The 25,663-nt window shown below is 44.3% G+C and overlaps 2 protein-coding genes and 1 pseudogene across 3 annotated transcripts in view; 1 reads left to right on the forward strand and 2 right to left on the reverse strand.

The window, feature by feature from the left end:
* rnf20 (ring finger protein 20, E3 ubiquitin protein ligase) overlaps window positions 1–20,650 on the forward strand; it is an 80,307-nt gene extending 59,657 nt beyond the window's left edge. Inside the window, exons 20-23 of the mRNA XM_083786106.1 lie at window positions 14,554–14,679; window positions 15,226–15,366; window positions 16,606–16,710; window positions 20,210–20,650. Coding sequence (XP_083642232.1) covers window positions 14,554–14,679; window positions 15,226–15,366; window positions 16,606–16,710; window positions 20,210–20,386 — 549 coding nt within the window. The 3' untranslated portion in view covers window positions 20,387–20,650. The remainder of the gene's footprint in view (window positions 1–14,553; window positions 14,680–15,225; window positions 15,367–16,605; window positions 16,711–20,209) is intronic.
* LOC310873322 (E3 ubiquitin-protein ligase TRIM21-like) lies at window positions 3,759–4,985 on the reverse strand (annotated as a pseudogene). Its single transcript has one exon. The product of its transcript is annotated as an E3 ubiquitin-protein ligase TRIM21-like (transcript).
* LOC310873323 (E3 ubiquitin-protein ligase TRIM21-like) lies at window positions 7,508–8,740 on the reverse strand (the record flags this gene model as incomplete). The annotated part of the gene is made up of 1 exon (XM_083785672.1): window positions 7,508–8,740. One exon carries the CDS (start codon window positions 8,738–8,740, stop codon window positions 7,508–7,510), a length of 1,233 nt encoding a protein of 410 aa, XP_083641798.1.
* Window positions 20,651–25,663: the final 5,013 nt, after the last annotated feature.

A 25,663-nucleotide genomic window follows, 5' to 3' on the forward strand; every position in this document is an offset into this window, starting at 1 on the left:
ACTGGCCTACCAGCATGTGCACTTAAGCCTCTCCAGCTGATCCAAAATGCAGCAGCTCGCTTGGTCTTCAACCAGCCAAAATTCTCACATGTCTCCCCCCTGCTCCGCTCCCTCCACTGGCTCCCGGTCGCTGCCCGCACAGAATACAAAACTCTGATGCTGGCATTCAAAGCAACCAAAGGTATGGCTCCCCCATATCTTACAAGTATGATTGAACCCTACAAACCCTCCCGCGCACTCAGATCAGCCAACGCAGGGAAACTGGAAGTACCCTCACTAAAAACGCCGGGACAACGCTCCACACGTCCCAAACTCTTCTCCCTTCTGGCTCCAAAACTGTGGAATGCACTTCCCATTGCAGTCAGAACTGCAGCATCACTCCCAATCTTCCGCCGTAGCCTGAAAACCCACCTTTTCAGACTCCATCATGGCCCATAGCACTTACCCTAACCCCTTACATAGCATTTCTGTTGGCTTAGATAGCATTTGACACAGACTTATAGCATGTTATGTAGACAGCACTATAATTGTATTGTATATAGTCATAGCACGCCATAGTACATATGTATAGCATAGTAGTGAATATGTATAGTTTATTATGTATAGTGTATGTATAGTTTCATCATATAGATATTCCACTGTTACCTTCTTATCTTACGCATGTTTCATGATAAATGCTTTTATGTGATGTATTCCCATGCTTTTGTTCTTGCCTAAATGTAAGTCGCTCTGGATTAAGAGCGTCTGCTAAATGCCTAAATTGTAAAATTGTAAATTGACTGGTTCTGGTGGCGGTGTAAACCCATTCAATATTCCGTACACCCAGACCACCATATCTGATGGGTTGAAACAGTATGGCACGGGTGGAGTGAGTATTGAGACAGAACCAGCCCCATACCAAGCGCACTGCCTTGTTATTCAGTTCTGTAAGGGTGTTCTGTGGCAAATGGATGTTCGAGAATAGATGTTGAATTTTGGCGAGTGCCAATTCTCTGATTGCCTGCAATTTCATTCGGATAGGGAGGGGGGAGGAGTCGATCAAGTCCAGTCTGACAGAGTAGTCATCATACAGTTCTCTGACTTGCTCTTCCCAGTCGCCTGCAACATTAAATTTATGCCCCAGGTATTGATAAGTTTCATGTCTTGAATACACTCTGATGGGTTTTTGCATTAGTGAAAAGGATGGGGGCTTGTCGGTTTTAGATTTATACCACCGATTACCACCGCTGCGCCTTTCATAGAACGCAGCACATTTGGTTTGTTTAGCCTCCAACCTGGACCACAGCAGAAACTCCTCAGTACGGGAGAGCATAGCATCTCTTGATGTGACGCAATTTGCACATCATCGGCGTTCCTTCAGGTGCGCACTGGTGCATCCATTTGAGCCAGTGGTTAATTGCAAGGATAAAATTCACACACACACACACACACACACACACACACACACACACACTACTGACCCTGAAGACACACACACACACACACACACACACACACACACTACTGACCCTGAAGACACAGGTCATTACACACACACACACACACACACACACACACACACACGTTTTACAAGGAAACAAATATAACGGGGTAGTAGCAACCCAACGTCAACAAACTGATTTCTTAGGGAAATCTATGAGATGGAATCTCCATATATGGGCATACAGGTTACACACAGACACCGGAATCTCCATATATGGATACAGGTTACACACAGACACAGGAATCTCCATATATGGATACAGGTCACACACAGACACAGGAATCTCCATATATTGGTTGCCCGTCCAGACTTGAATGTCGGAAATCCATTTTTGATTGATTGATTGATTGAAATATTTATTAACAGTTTGCAGAATTACAGTACATTTCAAGCACAAACTCAATACAAAGACTGTTAACTGTGAGTGGACGACCCAATTAAGCATTACACTTGTTTACAACAGGGTCCACCATGTTCAATTCATCAAAACATTTAGAGACGTACGAATAGACACTTCTATGTAGTTAAAGAACAGAACAGGAATTCATCATATAGGAAGCAAAAAGGGTAAAGATACATATACAGTGAGGGGAAAGGGGGGGGGGGGGGGGGGGGGGGGGGATTCAGATTTTTACAGAGGCCAGTTTCAAATTGCAGCCATCCGTAGGTTCCCTTTGAGGGCAGTTTTGAAGGAGTCAAGGGATTCACATGTCTTAATGACTGTTGGTAGGGCGTTCCACATTTTGGTGGCATAGGAGCGAAAATAATTTAGTCCCTTGTTTGTGCCGAATCTGGGTTGTACATGGTTTGTTGCACTCCCTCTGGTGTTGTGGGTGTGGACTTCGTTTACATTAAGTAAGTATTTAGACAGGTACATGGGTATCTTGGTGGTGTATTGAATCTTGTGGACCAGACCCATTGCAAGATGCTGTACTCTGTCGCTGACCCTAAGCCATCCCAGCCTGTCAAAGTGGGCAGGGGTGAGGTGGGTTCGGGGGGTGAGGCCAAGTAGGAGCTTGACCTACTTTGTTTTGGGAAGTCTGGAGCCTTGTTTTAAGGGCCTTTGAGGTGCTGTGGTACCAGGAGGTGGATGCATAGTCAAAGAAACCTTGTACGAGGGCTCCTGTTAAGGTCTTCAAGGTGATTTTGTTGACCAGTGAGGAGATCCTGTATCTATTTCATGGAGACAGGAGATTTGACGACGTGCCACTCACATCCGCCAGCAATAACTCACTTAACCCCTTAACCAACTGTTTAGAGGACATTCAAATCTGGATGGACGCAAACTTTCTTCACCTTAATGACAACAAAACTGAAATCATCATCTTTGGACAACACCCCATCCCCTCTGTCACAACCTCGGCCCCCTTACATCTAACATCCATACCAGTGCAAGAAATCTCTGCGTTATATTCGACAACCACTTCAACTTCGACAAACGGATCAGCTCGGTTGTTAAAACTAGTCTCTACCATCTACGTCTACTTGCCAAGATCAAACCCTACCTTCCCCCCAAACAATTGGAAACAGTCATCCACTCATTCATCTCCTCTAGACTAGACTACCGTAACGCCCTTCATCATGGTATCCCCCAATCCTCTCTACTGTAACGCCCTTCATCATGGTATCCCACAATCCTCTCTACTGTAACGCCCTTCATCATGGTATCCCACAATCCTCTCTCAGACGACTCCAATTGGTACAAAATGCTGCTGCCCGCCTCCTCACCGGTACCAAAGAATATGACCACATCACACCAGTCTTAATCTCACTCCATTGGCTCCCCATAAAACAGAGAATCGATTTCAAGATTATTTTATTCACCTTTAAATCCCTCAACGGCCTGCCCCCCCCCCCCCCCCATATATGGCCGAACTCATACACCAATACAACCCCACCAGAGCTCTGAGGTCTGCGGACCAGTCGTTGCTGAGCGTGCCAACATCACGCACCCTCAGAACAAGAGGTGACCGCGCTTTAGCGGTGGCAGCCCCCTAAGCTCTGGAACAACCTCCCCCCCCCCATATTAGAGCTGCTCATTCAATTAACATCTTTAACCCATTCTGAACGGGAACCCATTTTGGTTGTCGGCATCATGTTATGCTTTAGCTATTTAAAAATAGCAGATCTACAAGCTCATATCGCGCCACCGAGTGGCGCGATACGAGCTTAATGTGAACTGATTTTAACCTTTCTAGGCACTGTACAGTATAGTATTTAATTTGTTTATTGTTGTCTTTTGTTGTGAAGCACCTTTGGTCAACTTTGGTTGTTTTTATACGTGCTTTATAAATAAAGATTTATTGATTGATTGATTGATGATCAGAGGAGCAGAGTTTCTACCACCATTATTATCACATGGACTGAAGAATGGAAAGAGTTTCTCAGTGAAGGAGCAGCCAGTGAAAGAGTAGAGGTGAACTCTGTCTCCACGTCATAAAAGAAGACCAGACCCTCCTCATAGTCCACAAACACTCCCACTGTCTGGAGCTCCTCTCTTACAGGGAGGACGAAAGCAGGGTCAGCAGCAGCCATGTACTCATTTCCATTCATCAACACTATAGTCCAGAAACCATTGTTGGGACTCAGTGTGATGTCTCCCTTCCTGTCGATGGACTCTCTGACCACTCCTAAAGCCCACCCAGTCTTCCCTCCAACCTGAACCTCGTAGTACAACCTTCCTGAGGAGAATCCTTGTTTTCCTAAGACAACGGCATATCTAGAGAATCTCTCTGTGTTGTCAGGGAGATTCTTCCTTACGTCTCCATGACTCACTTGTTTCCCATCCTCAGACAGGATGAGGCCAGGATGTGCTGTATCAGGGTCCAGAGTTGCATCCACCTCATATTGCTGGATCCTCCTCAGCTCAGCATCACACAGCTTCTTCATCTCTTTGGGTGAATGTCTTCTCCAGCTGAGACACAGCTGTCCTCAATGTGTCCACATGTGAAGACTGATGGACATTGACAGTTGTCCAGTTCTTGGTGGGTCTCCACTCTGTATTGATGGATTTGGAGTTCTGGAGGAGGTGGTCCTCAGTGTGTGAGATCTGTTTCAGCTCAGAGATTCTCTTCTGTAACTGAGTGACTTCCTGTTGCAGATCTTCAATGAAGCCTTCAGCCTGTTTCTCTGTTGTTTTCTGCTTCTCTTCAACCACACCAATGAGCTCAGCCTGGCTTCTCTGAACACAGCTGATCAGATCAGTGAAGACCTGCACACTGACGGCTATGACTGCATCTGCATCTTTCCTGCTGAGCTCTACTGAGCGTTTGACCTCCTGAATCTTCAGTCGTCTCTCCTGGATCATCTGCTGAACTTCATCCTGTGTCTTTGCTTCATATTCTTCTTTCAACTTGTTGCTCCTGAACTGATGAACCATCTCAGAAACACAGGCTTTGCAGTAGCTGTGTCCACACAGAGTGCTGATTGGATCAGTGAACACATCCATACAGATGGAACACAGGAAGTGCAGCTCTTCAGACAGAACGCCGGCGGACGCCATTTCTACACCGCTGAGAACAAAAGCTCCAAAGTGAATAAGTTCCTTCGTAAGAGAGAGAACGCTCTGCTTTTATACCAGGCGCTGTGACATCACTGTGATGTCACTGTGATGTCACTGTGACCACAGGCCACCCCCCCACCCCATACACAGAGTTCCGTGTCAGCCATGCCCAAATAAGGAGTTCCTTCCGTGATGTCACGCTGGCCTCCTATAAGTACACTGATCGGTAATGATAGGTAGCCATAGCAACCCAACGTCAACAAACTGATTTCTTAGGGAAATCTATGAGATGGAATCTCCATATATGGGCATACAGGTTACACACAGACACAGGAATCTCCATATATGGATACAGGTTACACACAGACACAGGAATCTCCATATATGGATACAGGTCACACACAGACACAGGAATCTCCATATATGGATACAGGTCACACACAGACATAGGAATCTCCATATATGGGTTGCCCGTCCAGACTTGAATGTCGGAAATCCATTTTTGATTGATTGAAATATTTATTAACAGTTTGCAGAATTACAGTACATTTCAAGCACAAACTCAATACAAAGACTGTTAACTGTGAGTGGACGACCCAATTAAGCATTACACTTGTTTACAACAGGGTCCACCATGTTCAATTCATCAAAACATTTAGAGACGTACGAATAGACACTTCTATGTAGTTAAAGAACAGAACAGGAATTCATCATATAGGAAGCAAAAAGGGTAAAGATACATATACAGTGAGGGGAAAGGGGGGGGGGGGGGGGGGGGGGGGATTCAGATTTTTACAGAGGCCAGTTTCAAATTGCAGCCATCCGTAGGTTCCCTTTGAGGGCAGTTTTGAAGGAGTCAAGGGATTCACATGTCTTAATGACTGTTGGTAGGGCGTTCCACATTTTGGTGGCATAGGAGCGAAAATAATTTAGTCCCTTGTTTGTGCCGAATCTGGGTTGTACATGGTTTGTTGCACTCCCTCTGGTGTTGTGGGTGTGGACTTCGTTTACATTAAGTAAGTATTTAGACAGGTACATGGGTATCTTGGTGGTGTATTGAATCTTGTGGACCAGACCCATTGCAAGATGCTGTACTCTGTCGCTGACCCTAAGCCATCCCAGCCTGTCAAAGTGGGCAGGGGTGAGGTGGGTTCGGGGGGTGAGGCCAAGTAGGAGCTTGACCTACTTTGTTTTGGGAAGTCTGGAGCCTTGTTTTAAGGGCCTTTGAGGTGCTGTGGTACCAGGAGGTGGATGCATAGTCAAAGAAACCTTGTACGAGGGCTCCTGTTAAGGTCTTCAAGGTGATTTTGTTGACCAGTGAGGAGATCCTGTATCTATTTCATGGAGACAGGAGATTTGACGACGTGCCACTCACATCCGCCAGCAATAACTCACTTAACCCCTTAACCAACTGTTTAGAGGACATTCAAATCTGGATGGACGCAAACTTTCTTCACCTTAATGACAACAAAACTGAAATCATCATCTTTGGACAACACCCCATCCCCTCTGTCACAACCTCGGCCCCCTTACATCTAACATCCATACCAGTGCAAGAAATCTCTGCGTTATATTCGACAACCACTTCAACTTCGACAAACGGATCAGCTCGGTTGTTAAAACTAGTCTCTACCATCTACGTCTACTTGCCAAGATCAAACCCTACCTTCCCCCCAAACAATTGGAAACAGTCATCCACTCATTCATCTCCTCTAGACTAGACTACCGTAACGCCCTTCATCATGGTATCCCCCAATCCTCTCTACTGTAACGCCCTTCATCATGGTATCCCACAATCCTCTCTACTGTAACGCCCTTCATCATGGTATCCCACAATCCTCTCTCAGACGACTCCAATTGGTACAAAATGCTGCTGCCCGCCTCCTCACCGGTACCAAAGAATATGACCACATCACACCAGTCTTAATCTCACTCCATTGGCTCCCCATAAAACAGAGAATCGATTTCAAGATTATTTTATTCACCTTTAAATCCCTCAACGGCCTGCCCCCCCCATATATGGCCGAACTCATACACCAATACAACCCCACCAGAGCTCTGAGGTCTGCGGACCAGTCGTTGCTGAGCGTGCCAACATCACGCACCCTCAGAACAAGAGGTGACCGCGCTTTAGCGGTGGCAGCCCCCTAAGTTCTGGAACAACCTCCCCCCCCCCCATATTAGAGCTGCTCAATCAATTAACATCTTTAACCCATTCTGAACGGGCACCCATTTTGGTGTTGGCTTCATGTTATGCCTTAGCTATTGAAAAATAGCAGATCTACAAGCTCATAGCGCGCCACCGAGTGGCGCGCTATGACATTTTTTTAATCTGATCTCAGGTCAGAATGGGTTAATCAGACCAGTGTGTGTCCAGTGGAAACCTCGTGTGAATCTGATCTCAGGTCAGAATGGGTTAATGTGAACTGATTTTGACCTTTTTAGGCACTGTACAGTATAGTATTTTAATTTGTTTATTGTTGTCTTTTGTTGTGAAGCACTTTGGTCAACTTTGGTTGTTTTTATACGTGCTTTATAAATAAAGATTTATTGATTGATTGATTGATGATCAGAGGAGCAGAGTTTCTACCACCATTATTATCACATGGACTGAAGAATGGAAAGAGTTTATCAGTGAAGGAGCAGCCAGTGAAAGAGTAGAGGTGAACTCTGGTCTCCACGTCATAAAAGAAGACCAGACCCTCCTCATAGTCCACAAACACTCCCACTGTCTGGAGCTCCTCTCTAACAGGGAGGACGAAAGCAGGGTCAGCAGCAGCCATGTACTCATTTCCATTCATCAACACTATAGTCCAGAAACCATTGTTGGGACTCAGTGTGATGTCTCCCTTCCTGTCGATGGACTCTCTGACCACTCCTAAAGCCCACCCAGTCTTCCCTCTAACCTGAACCTCGTAGTAACACCTTCCTGAGGAGAATCCTTGTTTTCCTAAGACAACGGCATATCTAGAGAATCTCTCTGTGTTGTTTGGGAGATTCTTCCTTACGTCTCCATGACTCACTTGTTTTCCATCCTCAGACAGGATGAGGCCAGGATGTGCTGTATCAGGGTCCAGAGTTACATCCACCTCATATTGCTGGATCCTCCTCAGCTCAGCATCACACAGCTTCTTCATCTCTTGGGTGAATGTCTTCTCCAGTTGAGACACAGCTGTCCTCAATGTGTCCACATGTGAAGACTGATGGACATTGACCTTTGTCCAGTCCTTGGTGGGTCTCCACTCTGTGTTGATGGATTTGGAGTTCTGGAGGAGGTGGAGGTGGTCCTCAGTGTGTGAGATCTGGTTCAGCTCAGAGCTTCTCTTCTCTAACTGAGTGACTTCCTGTTGCAGATCTTCAATGAAGCCTTCAGCCTGTTTCTCTGTTGTTTTCTGCTTCTCTTCAACCACACCAATGAGCTCAGCCTGGCTTCTCTGAACACAGCTGATCAGAGCGGTGAAGACCTGCACACTGACGGCTATGACTGTATCTGCATCTTTCCTGCTGAGCTCTACTGAGCGTTTGACCTCCTGAATCTTCAGTCGTCTCTCCTGGATCATCTGCTGAACTTCATCCTGTGTCTTTGCTTCATATTCTTCTTTCAACTTGTTGCTCCTGAACTGATGAACCATCTCAGAAACACAGGCTTTGCAGTAGCTGTGTCCACACAGAGTGCTGATTGGATCAGTGAACACATCCATACAGATGGAACACAGGAAGTGCAGCTCTTCAGACAGAACGCCGGCGGACGCCATTTCTACACCGCTGAGAACAAAAGCTCCAAAGTGAATAAGTTCCTTCGTAAGAGAGAGAACGCTCTGCTTTTATACCAGGCGCTGTGACATCACTGTGATGTCACTGTGACGTCACTGTGACCACAAGCCACCCCCCCACCCCATACACAGAGTTCCGTGTCAGCCATGCCCAAATAAGGAGTTCCTTCCGTGATGTCACGCTGGCCTCCTATAAGTACACTGATGGGTAATGATAGGTAGCCATAGCAACCCAACGTCAACAAACTGATTTCTTAGGGAAATCTATGAGATGGAATCTCCATATATGGGGATACAGGTTACACACAGACACAGGAATCTCCATTTATGGGTTGCCCGTCCAGACTTGAATGTCGGAAATCCATTTTTGATTGAAATATTTATTAACAGTTTGCAGAATTACAGTACATTTCAAGGGGGTCCAGAGTTACATCCACCTCATATTGCTGGATCCTCCTCAGCTCAGCATCACACAGCTTCTTCATCTCTTGGGTGAATGTCTTCTCCAGCTGAGACACAGCTGTCCTCAATGTGTCCACATGTGAAGACTGATGGACATTGACAGTTGTCCAGTTCTTGGTGGGTCTCCACTCTGTGCTGATGGATTTGGAGTTCTGGAGGAGGTGTAGGTGGTCTTCGGTGTGAGAGAGCTGTTTCAACTCAGAGATTCTCTTCTCTAACTGAGAGATTTCGTGTGTGTGTGTGTGTGTGTGTGTGTGTGTGTGTGTGTGTGTGTGTGTGTGTGTGTGTGTGTGTGTGTGTGTGTGTGTGTGTGTGTGTGTGTGTGTTCATAGAGAAGGAGGACTGGAGTGTGTCACAACCACTATCAGCTTTCATCTCTGCATGTGCGCACACACGCACGTGTACACACACACACACACACACACACACACACACACACACACACACACACACAGTGAGCTTGCGGTTGAGGGTCTGTAACAGAAAGTGCACAAATGGAACCAAATGGACTCTCAGAGTTAAATTGACATTGATTTTACAATAAAGATAGATAGAGACAGAGATAGAAATGGACAGAAATGCAGTCAGCTGTACACGGTCAACATTTTTATTTCAGAACGATGAACGGTAGATCATAATTAGAATAGTGTTTGAATAGAACAAATTAATGTTTTATTCCTAAGGAGCAAAATTAGGAACATTTTGTAATTTGATATTTTTTTCAAAATCGTTTCAGGCTATTATTATTATTGTGGTAATTGAAGGCATGACGATTAAATGAAATTGGATTTAAAAAAAGGGATAAAATAAGGAGCTTTTAACATTTAAAATTAACTTCTCATCATTAGACCTTCCGCTGCGGAAAGAGTACTTAATCCATTCAGTACGGGAACCCCTTTTGGGGTTACCGTACTTAATATTTGAAGCTATGATTCCCTGCTTTCATATGACAAAAAACTAAAAAATCCAATGGCAGTCTCTCAGTCAAATTTGGTCACATTTACTTCCACGGGGTCCCTGGAACAACATATTTTCAGATGGGGGTCCCTGGAACAACATATTTTCAGATGGGGGGGGTCCCTGGAACAACATATTTTCAGATGGGGGTCCCTGGAACAACATATTTTCAGATGGGGGTCCCTGGAACAACATATTTTCAGATGGGGGTCCCTGGAACAACATATTTTCAGATGGGGGTCCCTGGAACAACATATTTTCAGATGGGGGTCCCTGGAACAACATATTTTCAGATGGGGGGGGTCCCTGGAACAACATATTTTCAGATGGGGGTCCCTGGAACAACATATTTTCAGATGGGGGTCCCTGGAACAACATATTTTCAGATGGGGGTCCCTGGAACAACATATTTTCAGATGGGGGTTCCTGGAACAACATATTTTCAGATGGGGGGGTCCCTGGAACAACATATTTTCAGATGGGGGGTCCCTGGAACAACATATTTTCAGATGGGGGTCCCTGGAACAACATATTTTCAGATGGGGGTCCCTGGAACAACATATTTTCAGATGGGGGTCCCTGGAACAACATATTTTCAGATGGGGGTCCCTGGAACAACATATTTTCAGATGGGGGTCCCTGGAACAACATATTTTCAGATGGGGGTCCCTGGAACAACATATTTTCAGATGGGGGGGGTCCCTGGAACAACATATTTTCAGATGGGGGTCCCTGGAACAACATATTTTCAGATGGGGGTCCCTGGAACAACATATTTTCAGATGGGGGTCCCTGGAACAACATATTTTCAGATGGGGGTTCCTGGAACAACATATTTTCAGATGGGGGGGTCCCTGGAACAACATATTTTCAGATGGGGGGTCCCTGGAACAACATATTTTCAGATGGGGGTCCCTGGAACAACATATTTTCAGATGGGGGTCCCTGGAACAACATATTTTCAGATGGGGGTCCCTGGAACAACATATTTTCAGATGGGGGTCCCTGGAACAACATATTTTCAGATGGGGGGTCCCTGGAACAACATATTTTCAGATGGGGGTTCCTGGAACAACATATTTTCAGATGGGGGGGTCCCTGGAACAACATATTTTCAGATGGGGGGTCCCTGGAACAACATATTTTCAGATGGGGGTCCCTGGAACAACATATTTTCAGATGGGGGTCCCTGGAACAACATATTTTCAGATGGGGGTCCCTGGAACAACATATTTTCAGATGGGGGTCCCTGGAACAACATATTTTCAGATGGGGGTCCCTGGAACAACATATTTTCAGATGGGGCCCTGGAACAACATATTTTCAGATGGGGGTCCCTGGAACAACATATTTTCAGATGGGGGTCCCTGGAACAACATATTTTCAGATGGGGGGGTCCCTGGAACAACATATTTTCAGATGGGGGTCCCTGGAACAACATATTTTCAGATGGGGGTCCCTGGAACAACATATTTTCAGATGGGGGTCCCTGGAACAACATATTTTCAGATGGGGGTTCCTGGAACAACATATTTTCAGATGGGGGGGTCCCTGGAACAACATATTTTCAGATGGGGGGTCCCTGGAACAACATATTTTCAGATGGGGGTCCCTGGAACAACATATTTTCAGATGGGGGTCCCTGGAACAACATATTTTCAGATGGGGGTCCCTGGAACAACATATTTTCAGATGGGGCCCTGGAACAACATATTTTCAGATGGGGGTCCCTGGAACAACATATTTTCAGATGGGGGTCCCTGGAACAACATATTTTCAGATGGGGGGGTCCCTGGAACAACATATTTTCAGATGGGGGTCCCTGGAACAACATATTTTCAGATGGGGGTCCCTGGAACAACATATTTTCAGATGGGGGTCCCTGGAACAACATATTTTCAGATGGGGGTTCCTGGAACAACATATTTTCAGATGGGGGGGTCCCTGGAACAACATATTTTCAGATGGGGGGTCCCTGGAACAACATATTTTCAGATGGGGGTCCCTGGAACAACATATTTTCAGATGGGGGTCCCTGGAACAACATATTTTCAGATGGGGGTCCCTGGAACAACATATTTTCAGATGGGGGTCCCTGGAACAACATATTTTCAGATGGGGGGTCCCTGGAACAACATATTTTCAGATGGGGGTCCCTGGAACAACATATTTTCAGATGGGGGTCCCTGGAACAACATATTTTCAGATGGGGGGTCCCTGGAACAACATATTTTCAGATGGGGGTCCCTGGAACAACATATTTTCAGATGGGGGTCCCTGGAACAACATATTTTCAGATGGGGGTCCCTGGAACAACATATTTTCAGATGGGGGTCGGCGGCCAATTAAAAATAATTCTGGGGGCCCTTGACATGAAATGGGTTGAGAACCACTGATATAGAAACATGGAGTTTTCAGAAAACTGTGTGTGTGTTGAGTGGTGCAGCCCCTCCCTTACAGAGCTCTGTGTGTGTTGCCGTGTTGTTTTTGGCAGCAAATTTCTATTTTAGTTTAGTCATATAGTCTTTGGACTGAAACTTCATTTAGTTTTAGTCACATTTTAGTCACCTGGAATGTCTTATTGTTAGTCTAGTTTTAGTCGACTAAATGTCATAAGATTTTAGTCGACTAAATCTACAGTTGATTTAGTCGACTAAAATGTATTTTGGCGGGTCTTGATGCCGTCGTAATGAGTGTTTTTACACTTGCTGAAAATAGCCGATCTACAAGCTCACAACGCGTCGCAACGCGACGCGTTGTGAGCTTGTAGATCAGCTATTTTCAGCATGCAACCAAGTGTAAAATGACTTATGCTGGATTTCTTGTCCACTAGTCCCTTCCTAACATTTTAGTCTAGTTTTTATTTGTCGAGGAAATTGTCAGTATATTTAGTCTTAGTTTTAGTCATCGTAGCTTAGTTTTCATTTAGTTTCCATTTAGTTTTAGTCAGTGAAAATAGGTAGTCGACGAACATTTTTCGTCTTAGTTTTAGTCGACAAAAACAACACTGGTGTGTGTGTGGAGTGGTGCAACCCCTCCCTTACAGAGCTCTGTGTGTGTGTGGAGTGGTGCAACCCCTCCCTTACAGAGCTCTGTGTGTGTGTGGAGTGGTGCAACCCCTCCCTTACAGAGCTCTGTGTGTGTGTGGAGTGGTGCAACCCCTCCCTTACAGAGCTCTGTGTGTGTGGATAGCTGGGTGTCTGAGTGCGTCTGAGCACGAAAACAGAACGGTTGTTTTTCACCACCTGTGCGCAACCTAACACACACACACACACACACACACACACACATATTAACTGTAAATATGATGATGTCGGGTGTGAATGAATGAATGAATGATTTTTTTATTTTCGTGTCATGCCACTTTGGCCCATCCCATATGGGATTATATGACACATTTCACAGAATACATTGAATACAACTGACACTTCCTGTTCATACATATTTGTAAATTATTAGAACAAACAAACAAAGAAAATAAAATAAAACGAAAACAATCATAACAAGGCCATTTTACATGTAAATGGCCTTCCTCCTCATTGACCAGGCCTTCTCAAGGAATGAGGCAAATGAAAAGGTGTACTTTTGAAACAGGCACTTCAGTCTCTCGAAGTCCTCCAGCCATAAACATTCATGGTTTGGGTCTATCTTATTAAAAAGTCTCTCCCTAATGGAGTTGTAGAATGGACAGTAAAAAACTAAATGCATTTCATTTTCGATTTGCTTTAGATCACACAGACTACATAGTCTATCCTCCTGAACATAATGGTTAGTTGCAGCCCTTACATCCTCCTGAAGCGCGCGACGCGTCAGGAGGATGTAACAATGACCTTGTTTGGGCGTTCCTTCCTTCCTGTCAGCCGTTGTAATGACCAGTGTTGTTTTCGTCGACTAAAACTAAGACGAAAAATGTTCGTCGACTACCTTTTTTCCCTGACGAAAACTAAACGCAAACTGAATGAAAACTAAGCCATGATGACTAAGACTACTGACAATTTCGTCAACAGATAAAAACTAGACTAAAATGTTAGGAAGGGACTAGTGGACAAGAAATCCAGTATAAGTCATTTTACACTTGGTTGCATGCTGAAAATAGCTATATATAGCTATTTTCAGCAAGTGTAAAATCAGTCATTAGGACAGCATCAAGGCCCGCCAAAACTCATTTTAGTCAACTAAATCAACAGTAGATTTAGTCGACTAAAATCGTATGACATTTAGTCGACTAAAACTAGACTATAACACTAAGACATTCCTGGTGACTAAAATGTGACTAAAACTAAAGGAAAACTATTCAAAAAGACTATGACTAAAACTAAAATAAAAGAAATTGCTGCCAAAAACAACACTGATAATGACCATATTTGGGCCTGTAGGTGGACGCCCAGCTGCAGGTGGTGAGGAAGCTGGAGGAGAAAGAGCGCCTCCTACAGGGAACCATCAACACCGCAGAGAGAGAGCTGGCGCTCAGGACCCAGGCCCTGGACATGAACAAACGCAAGGTCAGTGACCTCTGATGACCTCTGACCCCTGAGGACCCGGGCCCAAGGAAGTGTTCATGGTCACGTGACTGTTGCTGCGCGCCGCCATGACACCTTCATCACACCGGAAGTTCCATCAACTGATTGATTGAAATATTTATTAACAGTTTTAGCAGAATTTACAGTACATTTCAAGCACAAACTCAATACAGAGACTGTTAGCTGTGAGTGGACGAGCCAATTAAGCATTACACTTGTTTACAAGAGGGTCCACCATGTTCAATTCATCAAAAAATACATGTCAGTGAATGGAGTCATAACTAACACTAATGAATACATGTCAGTGAATGGAGTCAGCTGGACTCGCTATGAGCTTGTAGATCTGCTATGTGTAAAACACCAAAAGGTCTGTCTGTCTATCTGCTTACCTGTCTGTCTGTCTGTCTGTCTGTCTGTCTGTCTGTCTGTCTGCTTACCTGTCTGTCTGCTTACCTGTCTGTCTGTCTGTCTGTCTGTCTGTCTGCTTACCTGTCTGTCTGTCTGTCTGTCTGTCTGTCTGTCTGTCAGACTCAGGAGTCGTGCGTCCTGTCAGAGGACGTCAGATCTCAGCTGGATCAGGTGCAACAGCGCCTCCGTGTGGTGAGAGAGGAGGTGATGGAGAACAGCATCTCTAGGGAGAAGGAGAGCTTCAACGCTCGCCGTGCACAGGTACACACACACACGCACACACGCACACACACACACGCACACACACACACACACACACGCACACGCACACGCACACAGACAGAGACAGCGGACAGACGGTGATTTCTGTACCAAAGTCCTGACGTCACGTTTTAACCCATTCTGACCTGAAATCAGATTCTAAAAATGTCTTCTATGTCAGTCGCTTCAGTTCGATTTTTCAAAAATAGCAGACCTACAAGCTCGCTATGAGCTTGTAGGTCTGCTGTTTTTCAATAGCTAAAGCATAACATGATGCTAACACCAAAAGGGGTTCCCGCCCCAAAATGGGTTAGGGCTCCACTCACACCTTCACATCTAAAGGTGTGAGTCAGGCCTTAACCCATTCTGACCGGGCACCCATTTTGGTGTTGGCATCATGTTATGCTTTAGCTATTGAAAAATAGCAGATCTACAAGCTCATATCGCGCCACCGAGTGGCGCGATACGAGCTTGTAGGAACGACTGACATTTTTTTAATCTGATCTCAGGTCAGAATGGGTTAAGGCAGGGTTCCCCGCCATTTGCGGCCCACAGAGCGCCCCCTTGTGGCCCATGAAAGAATTTCCAAAAAAAAAAAAAAAACACTTTTTTTTTTTTTTTTGTTAAGGGTCCCAGATATAAATGGCATTAAATGGGGGTCAGTAGCCTATGCATGTCAAACTGGGCATCCTTTTCAAATGGGGTCTTGCCCTGAAAATGAATTTTCAGGGCAAGACCTCGACCTCGCGCGTGCAGACTCGGCCCCCAGCCTGGTACGCTAGTCAAAATTTGGCCCTTGAGGAAAATTAATTGGGGAACCCTGGGTTAAGGCTTCACTGTGTCACAAAGGGTTTGTTTACATCTGGCCCCAATGCATTTCCAACGGAAAAGTCACATGCAACAAAAATGCTGTGTCAAACCATGTGACTCCCATTGGAAATGAATTGCGAGCTTGCATCAGTCAACAAGTCTCATGCATCAGCTATACAACATTCTGTTGTGAAGGCGTGAGTCAGGCCTAGGTGTGAGTGAGGCCTATACCCATTTGTCATAACATACAAAGTTGTCCACCAGAAATAATATCGTAGGATCACAACCTATATGGACACCTCGGTTAAATTTCTTTTGCGAAAGTCCAATATGGCCGCCCCCAATATTAGCCCCTATTAGTTATAATGGGGATACAATGGAATATCTATTCTCATTAATGGGTGTGTCTGGACCCTTATTTATCATCAGGAGGACATCTCTAAGCTCAGGAGGAAGATCGAGAAAGCAAAGAAACCAGCCGAGAAGATCAGCAACGGAGACGAGATCCTTAACGAGGAAATTAACGAGTACAAGGTGAGTTCAATTAATAATAATAATAATAATAATAAAACTTTATTTGTATAGCACCTTTCATGACATCAAATTCAGCTCAAAGTGCTTTACAGAACAATGGAGAATAAAAGAAAAGCAAGGAAACGACATTAAAAAACAAGCAGTAATGCAATACAGTGAGGACATGAATAACAAAAAATATAAGATCACTTAAAAGCAATGTTGTAGAAGTGGGTCTTGAGCTGAGCTTTAAAAATGTCTACAGAGGCTGCCTGTCGAAGGTACAGTGTTATTAAACTACAGAGGCTGCCTGACGAAGGTACAGTGTTATTAAACTACAGAGGCTGCCTGACGAAGGTACAGTGTTATTAAACTACAGAGGCTGCCTGTCGAAGGTACAGTGTTATTAAACTACAGAGGCTGCCTGACGAAGGTACAGTGTTATTAAACTACAGAGGCTGCCTGACGAAGGTACAGTGTTATTAAACTACAGAGGCTGCCTGACGAAGGTACAGTGTTATTAAACTACAGAGGCTGCCTGACGAAGGTACAGTGTTATTAAACTACAGAGGCTGCCTGTCGAAGGTACAGTGTTATTAAACTACAGAGGCTGCCTGTCGAAGGTACAGTGTTATTAAACTACAGAGGCTGCCTGTCGAAGGTACAGTGTTATTAAACTACAGAGGCTGCCTGTCGAAGGTACAGTGTTATTAAACTACAGAGGCTGCCTGACGAAGATACAGTGTTATTAAACTACAGAGGCTGCCTGTCGAAGGTACAGTGTTATTAAACTACAGAGGCTGCCTGTCGAAGGTACAGAGGGAGCTTGTTCCATGCCTCAGGTTTAGCAGCATATACAGTTAATATACGGTAATGTAAAAACATATACAGTTAATATACGGTAATGTAAAAACATATACGGTAATGTAAAAACAGGTACAATCGGGGGGTTTACCGAAGTTTGTCGGAAAGTTTAACATTACATCCGTATTCCATGCTTTTTGCGCTACCTGGGTCCTCATCAAACCTGTTCACACACACACACACACACACACACACACACACACACACACATTCACACACCTTTACCCCTAACCCTATCTACCTGGGTCCTCTTCAAACCTGTTCACACACACATTCACACACCTTTACCCCTAACCCTATCTACCTGGGTCCTCTTCAAACCTGTTCACACACACCTTTACCCCTAACCCTATATCTACCTGGGTCCTCATCAAACCTGTTCACACACACACACACATTCACACCTAACCCTATCTACCTGGGTCCTCTTCAAACCTGTTCACACACACATTCACACACCTTTACATAGATTGTGCATTACATTCACCCATTCTCACACACACACACACGCACGCACACACACACACACACACACACACACACACACACACACACACACACACAGAATAGCCCACCATGCAGAATGTAATTCAGCTAGATATAGCTCATTCTGACACCTGCTCAACAGTTGTACCTGATTCATTGATTATTGTATTAACAGTTTGTATAGCATGGGTACAGATATATATACAGGGTTAGAAAAAGGAAAAACAATTTACAGTATAGAAAGAAGGGGCTGTGGTCACTGTGTTCATTGTTTTTAATATTAAAAACAGAGTAATTTTCTATCAATGAAAATGCCATCGTGATTCATCTCCATCCAATGTACAGTCTGCACAGCAGCTTGCAGTCTGTTCCATAGCTGGTTTGCCTGGTGAAAAAAAACAACACCATTGCTAATTAGTTATGTAAGTTTTGCAACTTGTGGGGATTAGCTTAACATTGGTCATGATAAAACCACAGCTATCACTGCAGCGAGTAGCCAACGTTATGCAGTGACTGCGTTATGTAGGTACAGTAGGCTATTTCACGGCTTTTAAGAGCTCCAAAACTGCAGAATGTTGACATATCGTGGTCTGGGGGGTCAGACTGATGCCTGCTAATAAGCTAGCCGATGCGGCGCCAAATGAATGGGTAACGTTGTATGAATGCAACGCCGTATCATATCGTTAGTTCACGTGAGGTAACGTTATAACCTTTGCTAGAGATTGCAATATTTTAGGCGATGCAGATTGTTAATACATTAAAATAATATTGGTTATTATCATATTTTTTCCATAATAAAGGACAAAAAAGGCTTCTTACCTCGTCCGCCTTTCAGCCCTCTGTGATGTCGCTCCGTTTTAAGTCACGTAGCGATGTCACTTCGGATTCTCGCCCTAACCCCTCGCTCCAAAGAGGATTGAGAAAACCCTTCCTCCTCACGTGAACGCGCGTCAGCAAGGGGAAGGGCTAAGGGCCGTGGGGAAGGGGGTGATTGGGAAAGGGCCTTAGACACTAACTCTAAGGGAGCCCACAGGGATCGAACCGGGAACCTCTAACTCTAAGGGAGCCCACAGGGATCGAACCGGGAACCTCTAACTCTGGGGGAGCCCACAGGGATCGAACCGGGAACCTCTAACTCTGGGGGAGCCCACAGGGATCGAACCGGGAACCCCTAACTCTGGGGGAGCCCACAGGGATCGAACCGGGAACCCCTAACTCTGGGGGAGCCCACAGGGATCGAACCGGGAACCCCTAACTCTAAGGGAGCCCACAGGGATCGAACCGGGAACCCCTCAGTTATTATTATTGTGGTTGGACAGTCTGGCTCTTTTTATTGAATACCTTCCACAAAACATGGGCCAAGAATCTGGCATTGTCTGGTCTCTAATCGTGTGTGTGTGTGCGTGTGTGTGTGTGTGTGTGTGTGTGTGTGCGTGTGTGCCCGTGTGCGTGCGTGTGTTCGTGTGTGTGTGTGCGTGCGTCCGTGTGTGTTTGTGTGCGTGCGTTTGTGTCCGTGTGCGTCCGTGTGTGTGTGTGTGTGTGTCCGTGTGCATGCGTCCGTGTGTGTGTGTGCGTGCGTGCGCCCTTGTGTGTGTGTGTGTGTGTGTGTCCGTGTGCGTGCGTCCTTGTGTGTGTGTGTGTGTGTGTGTGTGTGTGTCCGTGTGCATGCGTCCGTGTGTGTGTGTGCGTGCGTGCGTCCTTGTGTGTGTGTGTGCGTGCGTGTGTCCGTGTGTGTGTGTGTGTGTGTGTGTGTGTGTGTGTGTGTGTGTGTGCGTGCGTGTGTCCGTGTGTGTGTGTGTGTGTGTGTGTGTGTGTGTGTGTGTGTGTGCGTGCGTGTGTCCGTGTGTGTGTGTGTGTGTGTGTGTGTGTGTGTGTGTGTCCGTGTGCATGCGTCCGTGTGTGTGTGTGCGTGCGTGCGTCCTTGTGTGTGTGTGTGTGTGTGTGTGTGTGTGTGCGTGCGTGTGTCCGTGTGTGTGTGTGTGTGTGTGTGTGTGTGTGTGTGTGTGTGCGTGCGTGTGTCCGTGTGTGTGTGTGTCCGTGTGTGTGTGTGTGTGTGTGTGTGTGTGTGTGTGTGCGTGCGTGTGTCCGTGTGTGTGTGTGTGTGTGTGTGTGTGTGTGTGCGTGCGTCCTTGTGTGTGTGTGTGCGTGTGTGCGTGCGCTCCCTCCCCAGGCCCGTCTCACCTGTCCCTGCTGTAACTCGCGGGTGAAAGACGCCGTGCTCACCAAGTGTTTCCACGTCTTCTGCTTCGAGTGCGTGAAGACGCGTTACGACACGCGCCAGAGGAAGTGCCCCAAATGCAACGCCGCCTTCGGAGCCAACGACTTCCACCGCATCTACATCGGATAGAGACCTCCCCGCCACAAGGATAGAGAGACCTCCCCACCGCAAGGATAGAGAGACCTCCCCACCACAAGGATATAGAGACCTCCTCGCCACCAGGCAGTGTTGTTTTCGTCGACTAAAACTAAGACGAAAAAATGTTCGTCGACTACCTTTTTTCACTGACAAAAACTAAATGAAAACTAAGCTACGGTGACTAAAACTAAGACTAAATATACTGACAATTTCGTCAAGAAATAAAAACTAGACTAAAATGGACTAGTGGACAAGAGATCCAGTATAAGTGAATTTACACTTGGTTGCATGCTGAAAATAGTCGATCTACAAGCGCGACGCGTTGTGGGCTTGTAGATCGGCTATTTTCAGCAAGTGTAAAATCTGTCATTTCGACGGCATCAAGGCCCGACAGAATACATTTTAGTCGACTAAAACTGCGTGACATTTAGTCGACTAAAACTAGCCTAACACTAAGACATTCCAGGTGACTAAAATGTGACTAAAACTAAATGAAAACTATTCAAAAGACTTTTATGACTAAAACTAATACAACACTGCCACCAGGAGGATAGAGGCCTGTAGTACAGCATAATGCTTAACCCATTCTGACCTGAGATCAGATTCATACAAGGTTTTCCACTGGGACACACACTGGTCTGATTAACCCATTCTGACCTGAGATCAGATTCTATAAAAATGTCAGTCGCTCTTCGATTTTTCAAAAAATAGCAGATCTACAAGCTCATATCGCGCCACTCGGTGGCGCGATATGAGCTTGTAGATCTGCTATTTTTAAATAGCTAAAGCATAACATGACGCAGACACCAAAACGGGTGCCCGTTCAGAATGGGTTAAACGTTACAATAATCCTGTTCCAATCTAACGTATCTGTGTTTCATCATTGCATCTTTCTCCTCATGGTTGTGTCTTTATAATAATGTTAGTTCATTCAGTATCGTGTTAAAGAACACGGTAGATTATCTCCTTATTCACGAATGATGTTGTTTCTGAAAAGCATTGATGGATTATTGATTATTATTAATAGGCTAATAATCAGATCCTTTGGAACGCAGAGTCATCTTTTTTTTCTTTTTACATTTCTTTGAAAAGTAACAGTTTTCGACATCATGGATGACATCATGGATGACATCATGGTGACATAGTGGATGACATCATGGTTGAATTGATGCTGTATTAAAGTGTGGTAGAAACCTGACTGCTTCCTGTCTACAATTACAATTTCAATTTAGGCATTTATCAGACGCTCTTAATCCAGAGCGACTTACATTTAAGCAAGAACAAAAGCATGGGAATACATCACATAAAAGCATTTATCATGAGACATGCGTAAGCTAAGAAAGTAACAGTGGAATATCTATATAATGAAACTATACATACACTATACATATAAACTACATATTTACTACTATGCTATACATATGTACTATGGCGTGATATGACTATATACAATACAATTATAGTGCTGTCTACATAACATGCTATAAGTCTGTGTCAAATGCTATCTAAGTCTACAGAAATGCTATCTAAGGGGGTGGGGTAAGTGCTATGGGCCATGATGGAGTCTGAAAAGGTGGGTTTTCAGGCTACGGCGGAAGATTGGGAGTGATGCTGCAGTTCTGACTGCAATGGGAAGTGCATTCCACAGTTTTGGAGCCAGAAGGGAGAAGAGTTTGGGACGTGTGGAGCGTTTTTAGTGAGGGTACTTCCAGCTTCCCTGCGTTGGCTGATCTGAGTGCGCGGGAGGGTTTGTAGGGTTCAATCATACTTGCTAAGATATGGGGGAGCCGTACCTTCATTTATAGATATGGGGGAGCCATACCTTTATTTATAGATATGGGGGAGCCATACCTTTATTTATAGATATGGGGGAGCCATACCTTTATTTATAGATATGGAGGAGCCATACCTTTATTTATAGATATGGGGGAGCCATGCCTTTATTTATAGATATGGGGGAGCCATGCCTTTATTTATAGATATGGAGGAGCCATACCTTTATTTATAGATATGGAGGAGCCATACCTTTATTTATAGATATGGGGGAGCCATACCTTTATTTATAGATATGGGGGAGCCATGCCTTTATTTATAGATATGGGGGAGGAGCCATACCTTTATTTATAGATATGGGGGAGCCATGCCTTTATTTATAGATATGGGGGAGCCATGCCTTTATTTATAGATATGGAGGAGCCATACCTTTATTTATAGATATGGGGGAGCCATGCCTTTATTTATAGATATGGGGGAGCCATGCCTTTATTTATAGATATGGAGGAGCCATGCCTTTATTTATAGATATGGAGGAGCCATACCTTTATTTATAGATATGGGGGAGCCATGCCTTTATTTATAGATATGGGGGAGCCATGCCTTTATTTATAGATATGGAGGAGCCATACCTTTATTTATAGATATGGAGGAGCCATACCTTTATTTATAGATATGGGGGAGCCATACCTTTATTTATAGATATGGGGGAGGAGCCATACCTTTATTTATAGATATGGGGGAGGAGCCATACCTTTATTTATAGATATGGGGGAGCCATACCTTTATTTATAGATATGGGGGAGGAGCCATACCTTTATTTATAGATATGGGGGAGCCATACCTTTATTTATAGATATGGGGGAGCCATACCTTTATTTATAGATATGGGGGAGCCATACCTTTATTTATAGATATGGGGGAGCCATGCCTTTATTTATAGATATGGGGGAGGAGCCATACCTTTATTTATAGATATGGGGGAGCCATACCTTTATTTATAGATATGGGGGAGGAGCCATACCTTTATTTATAGATATGGAGGAGCCATACCTTTATTTATAGATATGGGGGAGCCATACCTTTATTTATAGATATGGGGGAGCCATACCTTCATTTATAGATATGGGGGAGCCATACCTTTATTTATAGATATGGGGGAGGAGCCATACCTTTATTTATAGATATGGGGGAGCCGTACCTTTATTTATAGATATGGGGGAGCCATACCTTTATTTATAGATATGGGGGAGCCATACCTTTATTTATAGATATGGGGGAGCCATACCTTTATTTATAGATATGGGGGAGGAGCCATACCTTTATTTATAGATATGGGGGAGCCGTACCTTTATTTATAGATATGGGGGAGGAGCCATACCTTTATTTATAGATATGGAGGAGCCATACCTTTATTTATAGATATGGGGGAGCCATACCTTTATTTATAGATATGGGGGAGCCATACCTTTATTTATAGATATGGGGGAGCCATACCTTTATTTATAGATATGGGGGAGGAGCCATACCTTTATTTATAGATATGGGGGAGCCGTACCTTTATTTATAGATATGGGGGAGCCATACCTTTATTTATAGATATGGGGGAGCCATGCCTTTATTTATAGATATGGGGGAGCCATACCTTTATTTATAGATATGGGGGAGGAGCCATACCTTTATTTATAGATATGGGGGAGCCGTACCTTTATTTATAGATATGGGGGAGGAGCCATACCTTTATTTATAGATATGGGGGAGCCGTACCTTTATTTATAGATATGGGGGAGCCATACCTTTATTTATAGATATGGAGGAGCCATACCTTTATTTATAGATATGGGGGAGCCATACCTTTATTTATAGATATGGGGGAGCCATGCCTTTATTTATAGATATGGGGGAGCCATACCTTTATTTATAGATATGGGGGAGCCATACCTTTATTTATAGATATGGGGGAGCCATACCTTTATTTATAGATATGGGGGAGCCATGCCTTTATTTATAGATATGGGGGAGCCATACCTTTATTTATAGATATGGGGGAGCCATACCTTTATTTATAGATATGGGGGAGGAGCCATACCTTTATTTATAGATATGGGGGAGGAGCCATACCTTTATTTATAGATATGGGGGAGGAGCCATACCTTTATTTATAGATATGGGGGAGGAGCCATACCTTTATTTATAGATATGGGGGAGGAGCCATACCTTTATTTATAGATATGGGGGAGCCATACCTTCATTTATAGATATGGGGGAGCCATACCTTTATTTATAGATATGGGGGAGGAGCCATACCTTTATTTATAGATATGGGGGGAGCCATACCTTTATTTATAGATATGGGGGAGGAGCCATACCTTTATTTATAGATATGGGGGAGCCATACCTTTATTTATAGATATGGGGGAGCCATACCTTTATTTATAGATATGGGGGAGGAGCCATACCTTTATTTATAGATATGGGGGAGGAGCCATACCTTTATTTATAGATATGGGGGAGGAGCCATACCTTTATTTATAGATATGGGGGAGGAGCCATACCTTTATTTATAGATATGGGGGAGGAGCCATACCTTTATTTATAGATATGGGGGAGCCATACCTTTATTTATAGATATGGGGAGGAGCCATACCTTTATTTATAGATATGGGGGAGCCATACCTTTATTTATAGATATGGGGGAGCCATACCTTTATTTATAGATATGGGGGAGGAGCCATACCTTTATTTATAGATATGGGGGAGCCATACCTTTATTTATAGATATGGGGGAGCCATGCCTTTATTTATAGATATGGGGGAGCCATACCTTTATTTATAGATATGGGGGAGCCATACCTTTATTTATAGATATGGGGGAGCCATACCTTTATTTATAGATATGGGGGAGGAGCCATACCTTTATTTATAGATATGGGGGAGCCATACCTTTATTTATAGATATGGGGGAGGCATATCCTTTATTTATAGATATGGGGGAGGAGCCATACCTTTATTTATAGATATGGGGGAGGAGCCATACCTTTATTTATAGATATGGGGGAGGAGCCATACCTTTATTTATAGATATGGGGGAGGAGCCATACCTTTATTTATAGATATGGGGGAGCCATATCTTTATTTATAGATATGGAGGAGCCATACCTTTATTTATAGATATGGGGGAGCCATACCTTTATTTATAGATATGGGGGAGCCATACCTTTCATTTATAGATATGGGGGAGCCATACCTTTATTTATAGATATGGGGAGGAGCCATACCTTTATTTATAGATATGGGGGAGCCATACCTTTATTTATAGATATGGGGGAGGAGCCATGCCTTTATTTATAGATATGGAGGAGCCATACCTTTATTTATAGATATGGGGGAGGCATATCTTTATTTATAGATATGGGGGAGCCATACCTTTATTTATAGATATGGGGGAGCCATACCTTTATTTATAGATATGGGGGAGCCATGCCTTTATTTATA

The sequence above is a fragment of the Protomyctophum parallelum genome (genome assembly GCF_964188405.1).
Source record: "Protomyctophum parallelum genome assembly, chromosome: 16".
Taxonomy (NCBI): domain Eukaryota; kingdom Metazoa; phylum Chordata; class Actinopteri; order Myctophiformes; family Myctophidae; genus Protomyctophum; species Protomyctophum parallelum.